The sequence below is a fragment of the Henckelia pumila genome, chromosome 2 (genome assembly GCF_033568475.1).
Source record: "Henckelia pumila isolate YLH828 chromosome 2, ASM3356847v2, whole genome shotgun sequence".
Lineage (NCBI taxonomy): Eukaryota > Viridiplantae > Streptophyta > Magnoliopsida > Lamiales > Gesneriaceae > Henckelia > Henckelia pumila.
Genome location: NC_133121.1, coordinates 184,248,717 through 184,267,164, shown reverse-complemented (window position 1 = coordinate 184,267,164; position 18,448 = coordinate 184,248,717). Strand labels below are relative to the sequence as shown.

General features: G+C 38.3%; 2 protein-coding genes across 2 annotated transcripts; both read left to right on the top strand.

Moving 5' to 3' along the window:
* The first annotated feature begins 575 nt into the window (after nucleotides 1-575).
* On the top strand, nucleotides 576-2,792 carry LOC140879149 (uncharacterized). Its single transcript, XM_073282812.1, has one exon. The coding sequence runs from the start codon at nucleotides 576-578 to the stop codon at nucleotides 2,790-2,792; it is 2,217 nt and encodes a 738-aa protein (XP_073138913.1).
* An 11,498-nt stretch (nucleotides 2,793-14,290) lies between these two features.
* On the top strand, nucleotides 14,291-16,444 carry LOC140883780 (uncharacterized). Its single transcript, XM_073290364.1, has 3 exons — nucleotides 14,291-14,500; nucleotides 15,561-15,766; nucleotides 15,912-16,444. Exons 1-3 carry the CDS (start codon nucleotides 14,327-14,329, stop codon nucleotides 16,186-16,188), a joined length of 657 nt encoding a protein of 218 aa, XP_073146465.1. The 5' UTR covers nucleotides 14,291-14,326; the 3' UTR covers nucleotides 16,189-16,444.
* The last annotated feature ends 2,004 nt before the right edge of the window (nucleotides 16,445-18,448 follow it).

The following is an 18,448-nucleotide window of genomic DNA, read 5'->3' as shown; positions in this document are numbered from 1 at the left end:
GGTCCAGTCCAGTCCAAAGCTATGCTGGGTTTTGTCATGACCTGGGCTGGTCATAATGGGCCGAGCTAGGTTATGCTTTAATGGGTCATGTACAATCTTTTTCTAATTCAAGTGGGATTTTGATATATACGAGATAAGCTTAGATCTTATCTAATATTTATGAGATAGAGATAAGCTTACAAAGGGACCAATGAGTGAGGAGTCCTACTCCCTAACATGTTACAATTCGACTAGGTAACTTATTCTATTTTTACTATAAATACAGGTATTATTCATTACTCATTATTCATCACACATTCATTACTCACTTTTACACTCACGCACTCATATCTCTCAGTTTTCGCATTAATCATACCCTCTGCCTTCAAGACACTGACTTAGGCATCGGAAGGGTCACGCCGAAAACACCTTCGGCGTCCCTTTGACCTAGCTGTTACTTGTGCAGTTCCGCCATACCCGACCCGACCTGCTCTATAAAGGAATTGGAGGATCCATTCTACCAGACCGAACCCGAGGTAAAATTCCGAGATCATCAATTGGCGCCGTCTGTGGGAATTTGAAGAAAAAGAGTTTCGATGGCTGATCAGAATGGAAATCATCCTAATTTTGAGTTGTTAATAGCTCAGGCTGTTCAGAGGGCTTTGGCAGAGAGGGATGAGGCAAATATTCCGCACCCCGATCATAATGCCCACCTCGAGGAGATCAAAAAATTGAAGGAAGAAATGGAGCAGCTCAGGAAGAAGAAGGCCGGGTACCTAGCTACCACAATCAGAAACATTCCTTTTACTCAGGAGATATTGGACGCTGACCTTCCCAAACAATTTAAATTGCCCCACGTCGGGGAGTACGACAGTAAAGGCGATCCAGAGGAACATTTAGCACGCTTCAAGAATGCAGCTCTGCTACATAAATATTCGGATCCGATCAAGTGTAGGGCTTTCCTTACTACTCTCATAGGACCAGCCCAGCAATGGTTCAATACGTTACGCGCTGGGGAGATCAAGGAATTCAAGGATTTTAGCAAATCCTTTTTGCATCACTTTGCTAGTAGCAAAAAGCATCCTACCACTACTTTCAGTCTCTTTGCAATCAAACAACGGGAACACGAAAATTTGAGGGCATACATTCGAAGGTTTAGTGCCTTGGCTCTCGAGGTACCCATGGCTACCCCAGACCTGCTCATCAGCGCATTCATGCAAGGGCTGGATACAAAAGATTTTCTTAAATCTTTAATAAAAAGGCCGCCGGAGACGTATGAGGAATTACATGCCCGAGCTGAGAAGTATGTCAACATGGAAGAGATTCAGGTCTCGCGAGCAGCTGTGAAGAGGGAGCGACCAAAAAGTCCAAAGGGCAATAGGGTTCCGAGCAATGGGACAGGAATGGGACAACCATTCCGACCTGCGCTGTTGGGAGAATTCAGCTCTTTCACTCCCTTGCGCATGAGTAAAGTCCGAGCCCTCCAAATTTGTGATGATCGGAAGCTCACACAAAGGCCTCCATGGACTGAGAAGGGACCTCGGAACAGGGAATCAGATAAATATTGTCACTTTCATAATGAGTATGGGCATATTACTGAGAACTGTCGTCAATTAGATCAAGAGATTGAAAGAATAATACAACAACATGCTGAATTAAAAAATATATTGACCCGTCAAGAGGGGTATCGCCCGAACAAGAGACAGCAAGAAAGACCGAGGCAAAGAGCCAGGACTGCTCTTCCCCATGAAGATTTCAATCACCCGAATCAGGGCCAGCCCGACGATGACCGAGCTCATCAAAGACCAGCTCCGCCGGCTAGAGGAATTATAAACATGATTTCTGGAGGCCCTACTGACGGAGATTCCAATCGAGCTAGGAAAACTAGCAGTAGAAAATTAATAAATATGGAGATTGGGAATCAAATCTTCCATACTGGCCCGACCCTCTCCTTTGGTCCAGAAGATTTGAAAGGGGTTTCCAGCAACCATAACGATGCGCTGGTAATAAGGGCCACAGTCGCAAACTATGACGTAGCTCGAATATTCGTGGATTCAGGCAGTTCAGTCAATGTTTTATTCCAAGAAGCAATAAATCAAATGGATTTGGGACAGTACAAGATGGAGCCTGTGGTAACATCGCTCTTTGGTTTCACGGGTCATGCCATCCGACCTGTTGGATTAGTCCACCTACCCTTAACTCTTGGAAAAAACAACACTCGCAAAACCCGAATTGTAAGTTTCATTATAGTGGACGCCCCATCCGCTTATAATGCTATACTAGGCAGACCTGCCATGACCACTTTCATGGCTGTGGCATCAGCTCTGCATCAGAAAATGAAATTCCCAGTGGGTAATGAGGTTGGGGAGGTGCAAGGTGATCAAGTTATTTCGCGCAAGTGTTATGTGGAGGAGGTCAGAATAGAGCAAAAAGTAGCCAGGACTGATAACGTCGACCGACCTGGAATTTCTGGCATGGAAAAAATCAACTTGATAGAAGACACATCTGTCGCCACTGAAGAAGAAACTGAAGAAGTAATAATCTCCCCTCCTTTCGGGGTAGTAAAAATTGCTCGAACCCTGGAAACAGAGTTAAAGCGAACACTGCTGGAATGCTTGCAAAAAAATAAAGACGTCTTTGCATGGTCAGTTTCAGACCTGGTAGGGGTCCATCGGGAAATATCAAAACACAAGCTCAATGTGATAAAAGGTTATCGTCCTATTATTCAAAAGAAACGACACTTCGGTCCTGAAAAGGATGCAGTAATAAAGGAGCAGGTGGACGAGTTACTCAAGGCGGGGCACATCGAATAAATCCACTTCCCGACCTGGTTGTCCAACATAGTCCTAGTTCCAAAGTCTACGGGAAAATGGCGCATGTGTGTAGATTTTAGAGATTTGAATAAAGCATGCCCTAAAGATTTTTACCCCCTACCTAGAATCGATCAGCTGGTTGATTCAACTGCAGGGCATGAATTACTCAGTTTTTTGGATTCTTATCAGGGATATCACCAAATTCCCTTGGCAAAAGAGGACAAAGACAAGGTGAGTTTTGTCACATCAACTGGAACTTATTGCTATGTGGTCATGCCGTTTGGACTCAAAAATGCCGGGGCAACATATCAGAGACTAATGGACAAAGTGTTCGAGCAAAAAATTGGGAAAAACATTGAGGTATACGTTGATGATATCCTGATCAAAACCCGAACTGCAGACCAGTTCATCACCGACCTGGCTCAAACATTCCAGACATTGAGAAATTATCAATTGAAGCTAAACCCTAGCAAGTGTACTTTTGGAGTCCGGGCTGGTAAATTCCTAGGTTATATGGTTACGAGAAGGGGAATTGAGGCAAATCCTGAAAAAGTCCAAGCTATCATTTCTATGAGCTCGCCCAGAAACGTACAGGAAGTACAAAGGCTGACAGGAAGAATTACCGCATTAGCCCGGTTTATAAGCAGATCTGCAGATAAAAGTTTATCCTTCTTCAAGGCACTGCGAAAGACCAGAAATTTCGAATGGAATGAGGAAAGTGAGAAGGCCTTCCAGGATTTGAAGACTTATTTAAAACAATTGCCCGTGCTGAATAAGCCTATTCCAGGGGAAGAGTTGTTCCTATATCTGGCAGTCACACCCCGAGCAGCCAGTTCAGTCCTGGTCAAGAAGGACGGGGCAAATCATCAGCCTGTTTATTTTGTGAGTCATGTCTTGAAGGGAGCCGAGCTCAATTATTTAACCCAAGAAAAACTTGCCTTAGCTCTGGTAATCACCGCAAGAAAATTACGGCCTTACTTCCTGTCACATCCCATCACCGTGCTCACCAATAGCGTCCTGGGAAAAATTGCAACTAATCCAGATGCATCAGGTAGACTGGTCAGATGGATCACAGAATTGAGTGAGTACGATCTCAAGTTTGAACCTCGAACAGCTATAAAAGCTCAAGCCCTGGCTGACTTCTTGGCAGAGACAGTCCAGCTAGAACAAGAAGAGCTATGGAAGATTTTTGTTGATGGGTCATCATGTCAGTCAGGGAGCGGAGCTGGAATCATGATCATCTCACCTTGGGGTGAAGAAACTAATATATCAATCAGATTGGACTTCAGAGCCTCTAACAATGAAGCAGAATATGAGGCATTGCTACTCGGACTTAAGGCAGCACGGAATTTGGGTATCTCCCGGGCTACTCTATATTCCGATTCCCAGCTAGCTATTCAGCAGAGCAACAGAAAGTTTGAGATCAAAGATGATAAAATGAGGAAATACGCTAAGGCATTAGACACAGCTAAGGAAGGATTCACCGAGCTGAATTTAGAGCTCATCTCCCGAGCTGAGAACATCAAGGCCGATCATTTGGCTCGCCTAGCTAGTGCATTGAATGATCGGCCTGATCCCATTGTTGCAGGTCGGGAACTTGTGTCTCAGTTGGAAACTCTCGATGATATGCTAATTCAAGTACCAGAAGGGGATTGGAGATATGACATGCACACATATCTGACTAAGAAGGAATTACCAAATGATAACAAAAAGGACGAGGAAGTAAAAAGAAGGGCTCTTCGCTTCGTCATGATCGATCAAATTTTGTTCAAGAGATCTTTCTCTCAGCCCTTGTTAAAGTGTTTAGGCCCTGACGAGGCAAATTACGTATTAAGAGAAATTCATGAAGGGTCTTGCGGAAGTAACCTGGGCAGTCTTGCCCTAGCTCGCAAAGCTCTTCTTGCGGGTTTCTTTTGGCCTACTATGCGCAAAGATTCCTCAGATCTGGTTCATTCGTGCTATAATTGCCAAAGACACGCTAACCTACAGTGGAGACCTGCAGAATACATGAAGGCAGTGGTGGCTGCTTGCCCTTTTGACCAATGGGGGATGGACATAGTAGGGCCATTCCCTGTTAGCACAGAACAAAGGAAATTCTTGTTGGTCGCAGTCGATTACTTTTCCAAATGGGTGGAGGCCGAACCCCTTGCGAATATTACGGAGAACGAAGTGCTCAATTTTTTATGGAAGAATATAGTATGTCGCTTTGGGATCCCGCGCAGGCTAGTATCAGACAATGGGCGACAGTTCTGTGGATCTAAAGTCCGAGCATGGTGTCAAGAGATGAAGATTGAACAGGTTTTCACCTCTGTCGCGTATCCACAGGGGAATGGACAGGTCGAAGTTACCAATAGAACGATAGTCCAAGCTCTCAAGACACGACTGGATGCGGCTAAGGGAAAGTGGGCAGATGAGCTCCCTTCCGTATTGTGGTCCTATCGAACTACAACTCGGTCCGGTACAGGTGAAACCCCTTTCAGCATGGTATACGGGACTGAAGCTGTGCTTCCAGCAGAGATAGGGCAAGAGAGTGCAAGAATCATGGCGTATGGGGAAAACAATCAAGAATTACGAGCAATGGATCTAGATTTACTCGAAGAAAATAGGTCCCGAGCTGCAATTAGGCTAGCAGCCTATCGCAAACGAATGACCCAAGCATACAACAAAAGAGTATACCCCAAGGTTTTCCAAGAGGGAGACCTGGTTATGCGAAAAATACAACATCAAGGGGAACGAGGAAAGTTAGAAGCCAAGTATGAAGGCCCATTCAAAGTGATAGGAAAAGCCGGAGTAGCCGCATATTACATGGAAGATGCTCAAGGTAAAAAGGGAAAAAGGCCATGGAACGCTCAGCACCTGAAAAAATATTATCCCTAACAGCTCAGTTAGGGCCTCATCATGTTATCTATTTTTCACTAAACTGGCACTTAACCAGTTATTTATATTTTTGAAGTTTTCTTGTTTACATTAGGATCATTCCTGTTTAGTGTCAATTTTATTTTTGAAATATGGCGCTGAAAAGTTTTGGTCTGTCTTTATAAAACAATTTTTTGAGAAACATACCTTGCAAAAGTCCAGGCAGGTCTGGCACTCAAAATCCACATCAGTGGTCTCAAAAGCCCAGACAGGTCTGGCACTCAAAATCCACATCAGTGGTCTCAAAAGCCCAGGCAGGTCTGGCACTCAAAATCCACATCAGTGGTCTCAAAGCCCAGGCAGGTCTGGCACTCAAAATCCACATCAGTGGTCTCAAAGCCCAGGCAGGCCTGGCACTCAAAATCCACATCAGTGGTCTCAAAGCCCAGGCAGGTCTGGCACTCAAAATCCACATCAGTGGTCTCAAAGCCCAGGCAGGCCTAGCACTCAAAATCCACATCAGTGGTCTCAAAGCCCAGGTAGGTCTGGCAATCAAAATCCACATCAGTGGTCTCAAAGCCCAGGCAGGTCTGGCACTCAAAATCCACATCAGTGGTCTCAAAGCCCAGGCAGGTCTGGCACTCAAAATCCACATCAGTGGTCTCAAAGCCCAGGCAGGTCTGGCACTCAAAATCCACATCAGTGGTCTCAAAGCCCAGGCAGGTCTGGCACTCAAAATCCACATCAGTGGTCTCAAAAGCCCAGGCAGGTCTGGCACTCAAAATCCACATCAGTGGTCTCAAAGCCCAGGCAGGTCTGGCACTCAAAATCCACATCAGTGGTCTCAAAGCCCAGACAGGTCTGGCACTCAAAATCCACATCAGTGGTCTCAAAGCCCAGGCAGGTCTGGCACTCAAAATCCACATCAGTGGTCTCAAAAGCCCAGGCAGGTCTGGCACTCAAAATCCACATCAGTGGTCTCAAAGCCCAGGCAGGTCTGGCACTTAAAATCCATATCAGTATTAGAGCCTAATAGTTGAGCAGGTCCAGCACATCAACTACTTCGGTAGTAAGCAGGTCTAGCATCAAAACAATTTCCATTAACGGTACTTAGAACTTAAAAGTTTAAATATGGATCGATCTCAAGGGCTGAATTAAGGTTGAACAAATTCATTATCGCCCTGCTGTAATTAAGTCAGTTCGGGCATATATAGGCCGGGACTTCATAAACTTGCGTAAGTTTGCTTAGTTATTAAGTCAGTTCAGGCATATATAAGTCGGGACTTCATAAACTTGCGTAAGTTTGCTCAGTTATTAAGTCAGTTCGGGCATATATAAGTCGGGACTTCATAAACTTGCGTAAGTTTGCTCAGTTATCAAACCAGTCCGGGAACATATAGGTCGGGACCTTATAAACTTGCATGATAAGTTTGGTTTCAGTTATTAAAACAGTCCGGGCACACGCAGATCGGGGCCTTAAAACAGTCGGACTTGGTAAAATTTCTCGCATTTTGTAAAGAAACCCGAACTAAAAATAGAATAAACAATAAACGTTCATTCATAGCAACAATGTATCAGCCCGACCTGGGCAATAACAAAAATCAATGACCACGCAGGGTATCATTCATATCATGTTTGTAGACAATTCAGAGCAAGAAGAAGAAATAATCAAGGGGTGGGGGCATCCTGTGGCCTCGAGCTCTGGCCGAGACTTGTTGTTCTCTCCGGCTCGGCCTCCTCGGAGTCCTCATCAGGCATGTCATCTAGGGCCTTGGAACAGTCCAGGAAAAGGGCGGGGTGCTCGGTCTTTGAATACCCGTTAGCCCTGAACTGGGCTAAGCACCCCTTAAAACCCTCGTCAAAAAAAGTAGCTGCCTTCTCAGCTACGGCGTTAGCAAAATCAGCGGAATTCAAGAATTCTCTTTTCTCGACCTCCTTCGCAGCCTCAAGTTCCCGAGTCAGGGCCCGTACTTGGTTCTTTAGTTCAATCTTGTCCACTTCCAGCTCGGCAGTCTTTTTATGAGCAGCCTCCAGAGCATCCCGTATGGATTCAATCTCCACCCTCATCTCGATCACTTTTTCATCATGATCAGCCTTCATTTCCCGGGTTTTTCGTGTGAGCTCAGAAATCCGAGCAACGAAGGCCTCCTGGTTCAGGTTGTGTTCCTCCCGAGCATTGAAAGCTCGGCTGGTGATCTCCCCTCCCCAAGCTAGAGCCTGTGAAAACATGAAGGTTAAAACCCAGCTCGGTACATGACAGCTCCGTATACAAGGTAAGATCGAAAAATGCAATATACCTGCAGGGACGCAAGAGAAAAGTTCTGTTCAGCCTCCAAGGTAGGCACTCCTTGAAGGATTTTTAAATCAGAACGAGAAATCAGGTTCTGCATTATGCCTAGGCACCCTTGGGGGTCGGGCTTCGAAAAAAATGACATCTCTGGGACCCCGGGCTGATCTGGCATTCCTTGAGGTTCAGCGTCAGGTAGGGACCCGAACTCGATTATGGGTTCTTTGCCACGGGCTCTGGACGAGGAAACAATGGACGGCTGCTCAAGCTCGGGAAGATTGGCGCTTGGCTTTTCCTTGGTTTTGGAAGCTTTCTTTTTTGACTGTTCAGGGGGAGGAGGTTCGGGATGAGTTCTGGCCTCACTGTCCTCTGTTTTCTTCCTCTTTAAGTTCTTCAGTGCAGCTCTGAAGTTGGCAGGCATAGCGGCAGATTTGATCCTGTCGTCTGAAAATAAAAAATGTATACATAGATAGATAAAAATACAGTAAATCAAAGGCATAAGGGGAATCAGTCTAAGATAAGGATAGCACGGGTACAGGGGTACTACCTATATCCCCTTGGATCTCTACTCCCTTCCCACTAAAGCCATAATGACAGAGCAGATCCTCTTCAATCAGGCTCTCAATATCAAAAGTTTGCGCAGACATGGTATTGATAAAATTGGTAAAGTTGTGAGTAGGTAAAGCTGGCAGTTCAGGATTGGTAAAGTTCATGGCCCAGTTAGACCGGCATTCCCATGGCTGGTTGGGGTTGACAAAAAAGTATCTGTTTGTCCAGCCTTTGTGGGAGCTAGGCTTACCCTTCAGAAATGGGTATTCGGGTCCCATGGAAATATAGAAGCGGCCCGGGGCGGTTTTCTTAATTTGCAAGAAGTAAATGAAATTTCCTATGTCTAAGAGAATTCGGAAGAAACAGAAAAGTACACCTAATGATAGAATTGAACTAAAAGAGTTCGGGGATAATTGACTCGGGCACACACAAAAGTATTGACATAAGTAGGAAATGCAGTTCGGGACTGGAAATTTTAAACCCATCTTGATTTGATCTAGGCTGAAGCTCAAGAAATTAGGAGGGGGTCTATGAGCCCGGTCTTTACGGCCCGGGATTATAAGATCATAGGTATCAGGCATTCCCGATTTCTCCCTAATGAGGGGACCCAGGTCTGGACTTAGATGGGAGGCCAGGACTTCATACCATTGTTTCCCTTTGGCAGATAATTGGGCCTCATCCGACCTGAGTTTGTGCAATCGCTTTAATTTTTCTATACGAGTCTCCGACAGATCCAGGTCTGAGCTTGGATTGTCCGAGTCGGAGGACTCGAGGTTGCTAAGGGGAGAGCTGGGTGCGTCAACAAATTCTACTATTTCTCTAATAGAGGTCTCATCTGGGGAAGACATGTTAACTAACCTAGTGAAAGGAAGACTTACAGGTGGAACAGTTGAAGCTCGGTAAGTAAATGAGCAGGTCGGGAGCAAGTAGACCGGGTCGGGGGATCTCTTGAAATTTTGGCAGCGTGACAGTACAAAAGTGAAAAGTAAAAAACAAAATTTTTACTGACCTATTTATAGAGGAAGTGAGATGATCTAAGCCGTCGATTAGCTTCTTGATCTATGGTTCGGGACGGGACAGGTCAGAGCCACTAAGGCTTCGGGGGATGAACCGTCCTAAGGCATCTGAGTCGTCCATTAAAAGCACATCACGCGGATCTTGATCTGGACCGTTCAAAGAAACACATCTCGTGGATTCAATTCTGGGCTGTCTGTACAGAGTCTGCATAGAACGGGGTCAGGACTGAGTAATTGGTCTAAACTCATTCTTCTTTTAGACCAGTTAGGGAGGTACTATTGTTACCCCGATAAAATATTTCCACCTAAGCCCGTTTATAATGGGTTTACCTAGCATAGCCCAAGGTGGTAGGGTCCAGTCCAGTCCAAAGCTATGTTGGGTTTTGTCATGACCTGGGCTGGTCATAATGGGCCGAGCTAGGTTATGCTTTAATGGGTCATGTACAATCTTTTTCTAATTCAAGTGGGATTTTGATATATACGAGATAAGCTTAGATCTTATCTAATATTTATGAGATAGAGATAAGCTTACAAAGGGACCAATGAGTGAGGAGTCCTACTCCCTAACATGTTACAATTCGACTAGGTAACTTATTCTATTTTTACTATAAATACAGGTATTATTCATTACTCATTATTCATCACACATTCATTACTCACTTTTACACTCACGCACTCATATCTCTCAGTTTTCGCATTAATCATACCCTCTGCCTTCAAGACACTGACTTAGGCATCGGAGGGGTCACGCCGAAAACACCTTCGGCGTCCCTTTGACCTAGCTGTTACTTGTGCAGTTCCGCCATACCCGACCCGACCTGCTCTATAAAGGAATTGGAGGATCCATTCTACCAGACCGAACCCGAGGTAAAATTCCGAGATCATCAGTGTTGTTTCGTGTATAAGACTATATATATGGTGGTTATAACATAGAAAACAAAGATAGAAACATCTGATAACATACATTTCAGATTTCTGATTTCTCAAAATCTCTCCCTCACTTTCTCAAAGAAAAGTTAAAGCATATTTTCGTTCGTTGAAGTTCGTGATATTTACTGTGCTGCTATATCACGATCGAAAGTCGTTGTATCTTAGAAACGATTGCCGCTAACGTTTAGCACTTGGAACGGGCAATTTCGTCTTGCGGATAGAGAGTTTCTCTCGCCTCGACTGTGTTGATCATTTTCGTTGCTGTTGATTGCTTTCGACATTGAAGTTTTCAGAATTCAGAATACAACCTACTAACATATAATTATATATAGCACATACACACGAAACCCCAAATAGTTTATTTTATCGTGTATAGACGTAAATCTTTAAAAATGATTGATTCCGAAGGGGACCCTATTTCACATGAGTTAGAGTCTCATTTGTTCATGCGGAGGTTAAATCGAGAGATGTGTACGAGCGACAGGGACCTGAAGGAGGAAGCAACATGGTCCAACCCCCAAAACATACCCCCACAATATTTCAATAAAAAATATGCTCCACACAACAATCAAACTCGCAACGCTAAAAAATCTCTTCCCACTTTACCTCATACATTACTTGTCTGGACGTAAATCTTGATTTACAGAATACCGTGCCAAACAACACATGTTGTGAATCTCGAAATTAATGTATAATATAATCGGCTTACGGACTAGTCTCATTACGTGATATGTCATATCAAATTAATTAAATAGTGGTAAAGATCCCAATAGATATAGTAAATAATAAGAATAAGAATAAGAAAAAAAAATGTAAAAATTCGTGTCAATTAATTGCTGCTCATTTGGGAGAAAAACTTGATCCTGACTCAGTTACATCAAATCTCTCGTCTAACTCGAAACAAAAATTTTAAAAGTACTAAAATTTGTGCTTATTATTGGTTATGCTAAAAATGAGAGAGTGTGTAAATTAAAATTCCCAATTATGACAAGGGTGTAGATGAATTCATTCTCGAATCTTTCATATACACTATAGTTTTTGTACACGTAATATATGTGTGTATCACAAAATTTATTAAGAAAAACTTGATTTTTATATAGAAAATTAATCGAGCAAGATGTTTAAAATTATATGACGATGGAAGTTACATCCAAATATAAAAATTGGATATCTGTAATTTTGGTCTCATAATTTCGTCACTATGTGAATTTGATCTTTTTTGTTTTCAAATTTTAGTTTTAGTCATGTTTTGATTTTTAAGAAATTTTAGTTTTTCTCGTAGAAAATGTTGACGTGACATCATATACGTTAGCTTTACATCAGTGTTGCATTGGTGTCACATCAGCGTCATATCAGGATTGAAAAAAACTAATTTTTTCAAAAATAAATAATAATAATGGATTAAAACTGAAATCTGACAACATAGAGTACTGATTCACAACATGACAAACATACGAGATAAAAAAACAAATTTTCCTGTAAAAATTCTCCAAGGGACAACCTTAGAATTTCTGACGAATTCTCATCCGCTTCGTGATTTTTCAAGATATATCATCGCCGAAAAATCAACGTAGTATAGACTATATGTCAAGTAGAGAGTCTACGAAATAACTTTAATTTGTGATCAGTATAAAAATTATAAATTAATTGGCCCCTGGGAAAATCTTAATTTAGAGTCACGTCATTAAATAATAATTAAAATGTTTTACTTAACAAGGAAAGGTTTGAAAAGTAAAAGACTCATTAACATGACAGTCATTCAAGCTTGGTGTGGAGACAAGCCACGACAGCGGTGCTGTTTGGCCCCTCTCTATATACTAAATGCTAATCCGTTAGTTGGACGGTAGATGAGATTATAATGAAATGTCTGTTCAAAATTATACCAAAATAATAATAATAATAATAAAAATGGTCCATTTATATTTCAATATATATATATATATATATTATATATATATATAATAAATTTGATATTCTGTACTGTTATGAGTATTGCGAAATGTTCACAATAAAATCTCGTTAAAATTTAATATATCCACAAAATATTTATATGAACATTTGACAGTATTATACTGAAAAACTTACAGTCAAAAATATTATATATTTTGGTAAAAATACCATCTCATCTCATATTATAAATATGCGAGATAGTACAATGGTTTTTTTTTTTTCATTCAATACTATTTATATACTTGTAATTTAAAATAGTGAGCTAGGGGATAAAAATAAAGAATAGATCTTCAACAAATTGATCTCGCAAATTTTGAGCATACATATTTTTGAAAACACATGAGAGTGTGCGTGTTTAATATTTGAAAACATTGAGAGTAATATATATATTTTTTCACTAAGAAATTTTAGAAATATCGAGATTTCATCGATGTAGTGTACGTACTTAATGAATTGAAAAAAACATGATTGAAGTCTAAGACAGTGTTTGGGAGAATTTTTAAGAAGCAATTTTTAGTTTTTTCTTAACAATATTTCATAAAATTTCAAAATTTTCTTAAGAAAAAACTGAGAAATGTTTCCTAAATATTCTCCCAAAACACTACCTAAGCCCTCCACTTTATTATTATAGATCGATTATATATCCATAGGATAGATTATGTATAATCGATGCTGCCTCTCACACTTATAGATACATCCAAGATTGGGTCGAATAAATTAATTTGCAGAATAGATGATTAAGATTAGGGTGAATGAATTGAATCGAACTGATCAGTACAATTAAGTGTGTTTCTTATAAGATAAATTTTAAAGCTCGAAAATTTAAATTTTTTTTTACTTTAAATACCCGAAAGACTCGAAATATATATTTAATATATCATTATATTATGTTAATGAAAAAATAAAACTTGCGTACTATCGAATAAAATCATAAATGTTATGTAGAGTTTTTTATTTCATAATTTGTTATGAAAATATAAGTATCATGTGCAAGAAAAGCTGTCCAAAGCACTTTATACATTGTTCTTGCACGATATTTCATTTATTGTTATTATTATTTTTTCTATAGACATTCTATAATATATTATGAAATAAAATAATTTATGGTTATTATTTAATTTTGTGAGACAATTTTTTTTTAAATACAACTCATGAAAAAATATTATTTTTATTTTAAAATTATTATTATTTTTTATATAGCTCCCGTTGATCCGTTGTGATATGTAAAACGCTTTCACGTTATATCTCCACCTATCATAATATAAACTATAGATAACTCAAGTCATGAACTTAAAATTTTTACAATAAATTTTCGGAATAATCAATTGGTAAAATAACTGAACATAATATTTTAAAATTGGAAAAAAAAAATTGACGAAGTCTATGCACTCAACCTTAATAATATAGATAGATAGATATATAAATTTGCACAGATGTTAGGTTATGCAAAATAGATGATCTCACACTTGTAGATATGTTATGGCTAGTTGAATTGTATCTTTGGGTAATATTATTATGCAGAATAATTGTATCTTTGGGTAATATTATTATGCAGAATACATGTGAAAGATCAATCAGATGAACCCAAAAAAAACAAAAAAACACATAGTAAATAGTTCTTAAAACAGTTTCACTTATAATCGTGAGAAAAATTGATCTATTCCAAAATTGCAATGAAAAAGTTTTATGATTTATGTTAGATATGATCAAAACTCGGAATCAAATAATTATGGTAAAATAAATATAAAATATTTACTCTAAAAAAAAATAAATATTCTGACATTTTCTCATTCCAACCGACTCTCCCACAAAGAGTCATTATCCATTCATTACGACACACGTAAGTTTAATATATAAAAAAAAATTACTTTCGCGTAGGTTCCGAAAAATGGAAAAAAATAATAATAATAATTTCACACATCGGTTGTCCAATTCTATCATTTGTTATGAGATATAAAGTATGTTTTCAGAGCCAAACAAGAAGCAAAATTAACTCATCCACAAGTACGTACACGGAAAGAGGGGAGATGGGTGGATCGACGCCTGTTTATGTTGTCATTACAATCTTGGGAATAATAGCATTCAGCTTGTCCATTGCCGGTGAACGACACCGCAGCACTGTAATTTCTCTTTCAATTATCTGTTTCTTGCTTCATTAATTTCTTGGTCTGTTTTTTTTTTTTTTTTTTTTTTTTTCTTATTTTGTATATTTTGGTTTGGTTTGGTTTGTTTTCTTGGTGGTGTCTATTGCTTTGATGCGCTAGAGTTTCGAAGTTTGGTTTTGGTATACTATTTTTTTTTTAATCTTACGCGGTTCTGATCCAGCTGCGGCAGATTTGCTGCTTTCTGGGCATGATTAACCAGTTGGGATTTAGTTGGGATTTGGGAAATATGTAGATATTTAATTTTGTGAATTATTGTTATTATTATTATTAGTATTATTATTATTATTACGCGTACAATATCTATGGTCTGTTATAAGTATCACTCACTTTTGTTTTTATGATTAATGTTGGATATGTACCATGGTAATGAAGAAATTTTGACGAGTAAGTCAAAGCATGTCTGAATATGATTTATAGTTTATAGTCGTTCGGGATCTACGTGTCTTTTTAAAATTATTTAACTCTCTCTATTATCTTTGGGGAATTTTTTTTGTTGTTCAGTTTTTGATTCTTTGTTTCATTAATTTTTTTAAAGTTTGGATTTGGTGCATTTGATTTTTAATTTTCGACTTCTGATGTGCTATATTAGAAGTTTGCAATTTTCAATGTTATGTTAACATTGTGTCATATCAACATTCCCTGTGACAAATCAGCATTTGAGCCAAATTAATCAAAAATTAAAAGTTAAGAGTACCGAAATCAAAATCTGAAAACTTATAAGACCAACACCAAAATTTGAAGAAGTTGTTGGACAGGAGAAACTACTTATCAGATAAACAGGAAATTAAATGCTCGTACGGTTAATCCACAGGTTAAAATTTCATGCTCTATTGGATGCATTAAATTAAGTTTAAATAACCAAAAAATATGACAGTTCACTTTCAAGGTATGAGTTAGCCTTATTCCGTAGCCAGCAATACGTGATTATTCATGTATAAGCTGAGAAAAGACGTACGTAGTTTACTAGTTTACATATGTACATTCACATATTTTCTCATGGCTTGTTTAATGGCAGGGAACTCTAAGGACAGATACAGTTACTAACCAAACGTACTGTATATACAAAACGGATGCCGCCACCGGGCTTGCCGTAGTGGCATGCTTGCTTCTTTTCGCGGCTCAAGTCACGCTCATGGTGGTCACGAGGTGCTTGTGTTGTGGACCGCCATTAGCACCGGGAGGAAGCCGCGCTTGCACCATTATTCTTTTCATTGTTATGTGGTATGTACTCCGTAGTCTCGATCCCACCTTAAATCTAGATTACAATTTACAACTATATTGATTAATTTACTCGCATTCGGTTCCGTTTGTAACTATTTCGTATACCCTCTTTTAACACATCTAGTTTTAACTCAAAACTTTGCAGGATATCATATTTCATGGCAGAAGCATGTCTAATAGCAGCTGCGAGGGACTACGCTTATTATGACGGATATCGGACCGCGGTCTACACGAGTGACACGAATGCCTATTCTTGTGCAACATTACGTAGGGCGCTATTCGTTGCCGGAGCCATTTTCACGGTTTCGACCACGATCCTTAATCTTTTGTACTACAAGTGCTTCACTAGAGCTTCTGCCAAGCATATCCAACAGGGTGGTTATCCGGGGAATTCGAATATCGGGATGGCCACACGTGGGTAGGCTCGGGAGAATTCTGATTTTGTGTTTCTTCGTGTCCTGTTGTATGATGAGCTAATGAGTTTGTATATGTACTATTGACATATTGTTTGGTAATTTGTATGCCGTGTGCCATGATATTATGAATCTGGAGAACTCTGCACAAGTTATCCAAAACCTGTTAAGATTATGTCGGCTCCATGATTTCTTTTGTAGATCTGTATATAAGGATGTATATTAGGGAAAAAGGGCCAAGATGTTTTTGGTCAATTCAATCAAACATCGTGTTAATGTTTTAATATTTACATTTCAATATCAATATACTATGAAATTTATTATACTCTAGTCAGATATGAATAAAAATTTATAATATTTAGCATGAGTTTTCTACGAATAATGTGATTAAATGATATTTTTTATAATAAAGAAAAATTATATAATCCACTTAATTTGTAATTAATCGCTATTTTTTTAACCAAATATTATTAAATTAATGCAATTTTTTTTTTTTTTTTGAATCGGAGGAGAGGATTATCACAATTACGATATATTGTGACGAAATGATATTTTTTTATTATAAAAAATATTATATAATACACATAATTTTTAATTAATCGCTATTTTTCAACCAAACATTATTAAATTAATGCAGTATACTTCTTTTGAGTTGAGAGAGAGAATTGTTATAATTGAGTCTCGAACTCGAGACCTCGTCCCATATTAGGAACTTTAATGTTAGATGAGTTACACGTCATGCATCAACAAATTAATGTAGTATCCTTGTAAACAAATGAACACTAAAAAATAATCAGTAAATTAATCCAAGTGAAACATTAATTAGAAGTAAAATAATTTTGTATTATATATTTATTAATTCTATTAACTTTTCAGTATCATTTTAATTTACGTCATTAATTTTATTATATATAATAATATATCGTATAGTGAATAAATCATAAATCAAAAAACAAATTCTTTTTATAAGTTAATTTATACATAATATGACCTTTTTTGAATTCGATTTATACATAATATGATGATAAGATATGGGGAAAATTATTTATATATTTAACTTATCCAGCTTATTATATCCTAGTATTAATTTCAATCAATTCCATTCAAAAAAGAAAAATTCAATCAATTGAGTATCTAACATGGAAAATAGATCTAAGAAAAATCATTTGTCCATTAAATTTTTTCACCAAATTTAAATAATAATGATAATTTCAAGTTATAAACTTGGGGCCATAGAGAGGTATAAGTAATAATGAATATTTTTATAATTTAAAAGTGGTTAAAAATAATCAATATTATCTTTGATATATACATCTATTTCTTAATTTAGGGCAAAAAAGATAACGAAACACGTATTCAATTAAAATGATAAAATTTAGAATGATGATATAATAAAATTTAGTATGTTATTTTTGGTCCAAAAAAATTTAACTTGTTAGTTACACAATTAAGGTTAGATATATGATAAGCCAAAAAAACAAATACCTTGATCTTTGTAAAACATTTAACACCTTGGGTTCTTCACAATGACAAAATTTTGCCCTTCATTCATACTTTTATATAGAAATAGATTGCCCATAAATATTTTTTGATTTCTACACAATTTGGGGGCAAATTATAAATTCACAATGAAAAAACTTTGCCCCCCATTCATACTTTTATAATAGAAATATAAATATTTTTTGATTTTTACACAATTTAGGGGCAAAGTTATAAATTTACAATGACAAAACTTTGCCCCTCTTTCATACTTTTATAATAGAAATAAATATATAAATCGTAGAATACATTTCTATGACGATGTCTTGGTAGTATTTCATCACTATCTTGCACGTTTAGACGTCAAGGTGCCACATGTCATAATCTGATTGGATTTGGCGAGGTTCGATGGACATCCAACTCACTTCTGATCATCGGAAGTTCAAGGTAATCTGGTGTGTCCGGCAGAGTCCATTGAGCTTCGGTTTATATTTTCATTGTGTTTATTTTGAATTTCAAATCAAATGGATAATAAGAGGGTGTACAAAGGCCTCAACGAGGTATATAGATCCTGAATTAGATGCAACAGTCCCATTTCTACGCTTTTTTTTTTTTAATTTTTTTTTCCTTCATATCATTTGAACAAAAGTCGCGGGAAATTGTAAAATTAGTCCGGTTAGTGGGTCTATCTTGGCTTTTCGACCTATAATCTATCAAAGTTTAATTTTCATATATTAACTTAATAACAATTTTGTTTTTCTCCAAACAGGGAGCATGGGAGCTGCTTGGT

Bases quoted from the DNA above. Each gene is read 5' to 3' on its own strand.
- LOC140883780 (XM_073290364.1), top strand. From the start codon at position 14,327: ATGAGATATAAAGTATGTTTTCAGAGCCAAACAAGAAGCAAAATTAAC. The intron at 14,501-15,560 runs GTAATTTCTCTT...GTTTAATGGCAG, and splicing joins GTGAACGACACCGCAGCACT to GGAACTCTAAGGACAGATAC. The intron at 15,767-15,911 runs GTATGTACTCCG...AAAACTTTGCAG, and splicing joins ATTCTTTTCATTGTTATGTG to GATATCATATTTCATGGCAG.
- LOC140879149 (XM_073282812.1), top strand. From the start codon at position 576: ATGGCTGATCAGAATGGAAATCATCCTAATTTTGAGTTGTTAATAGCT.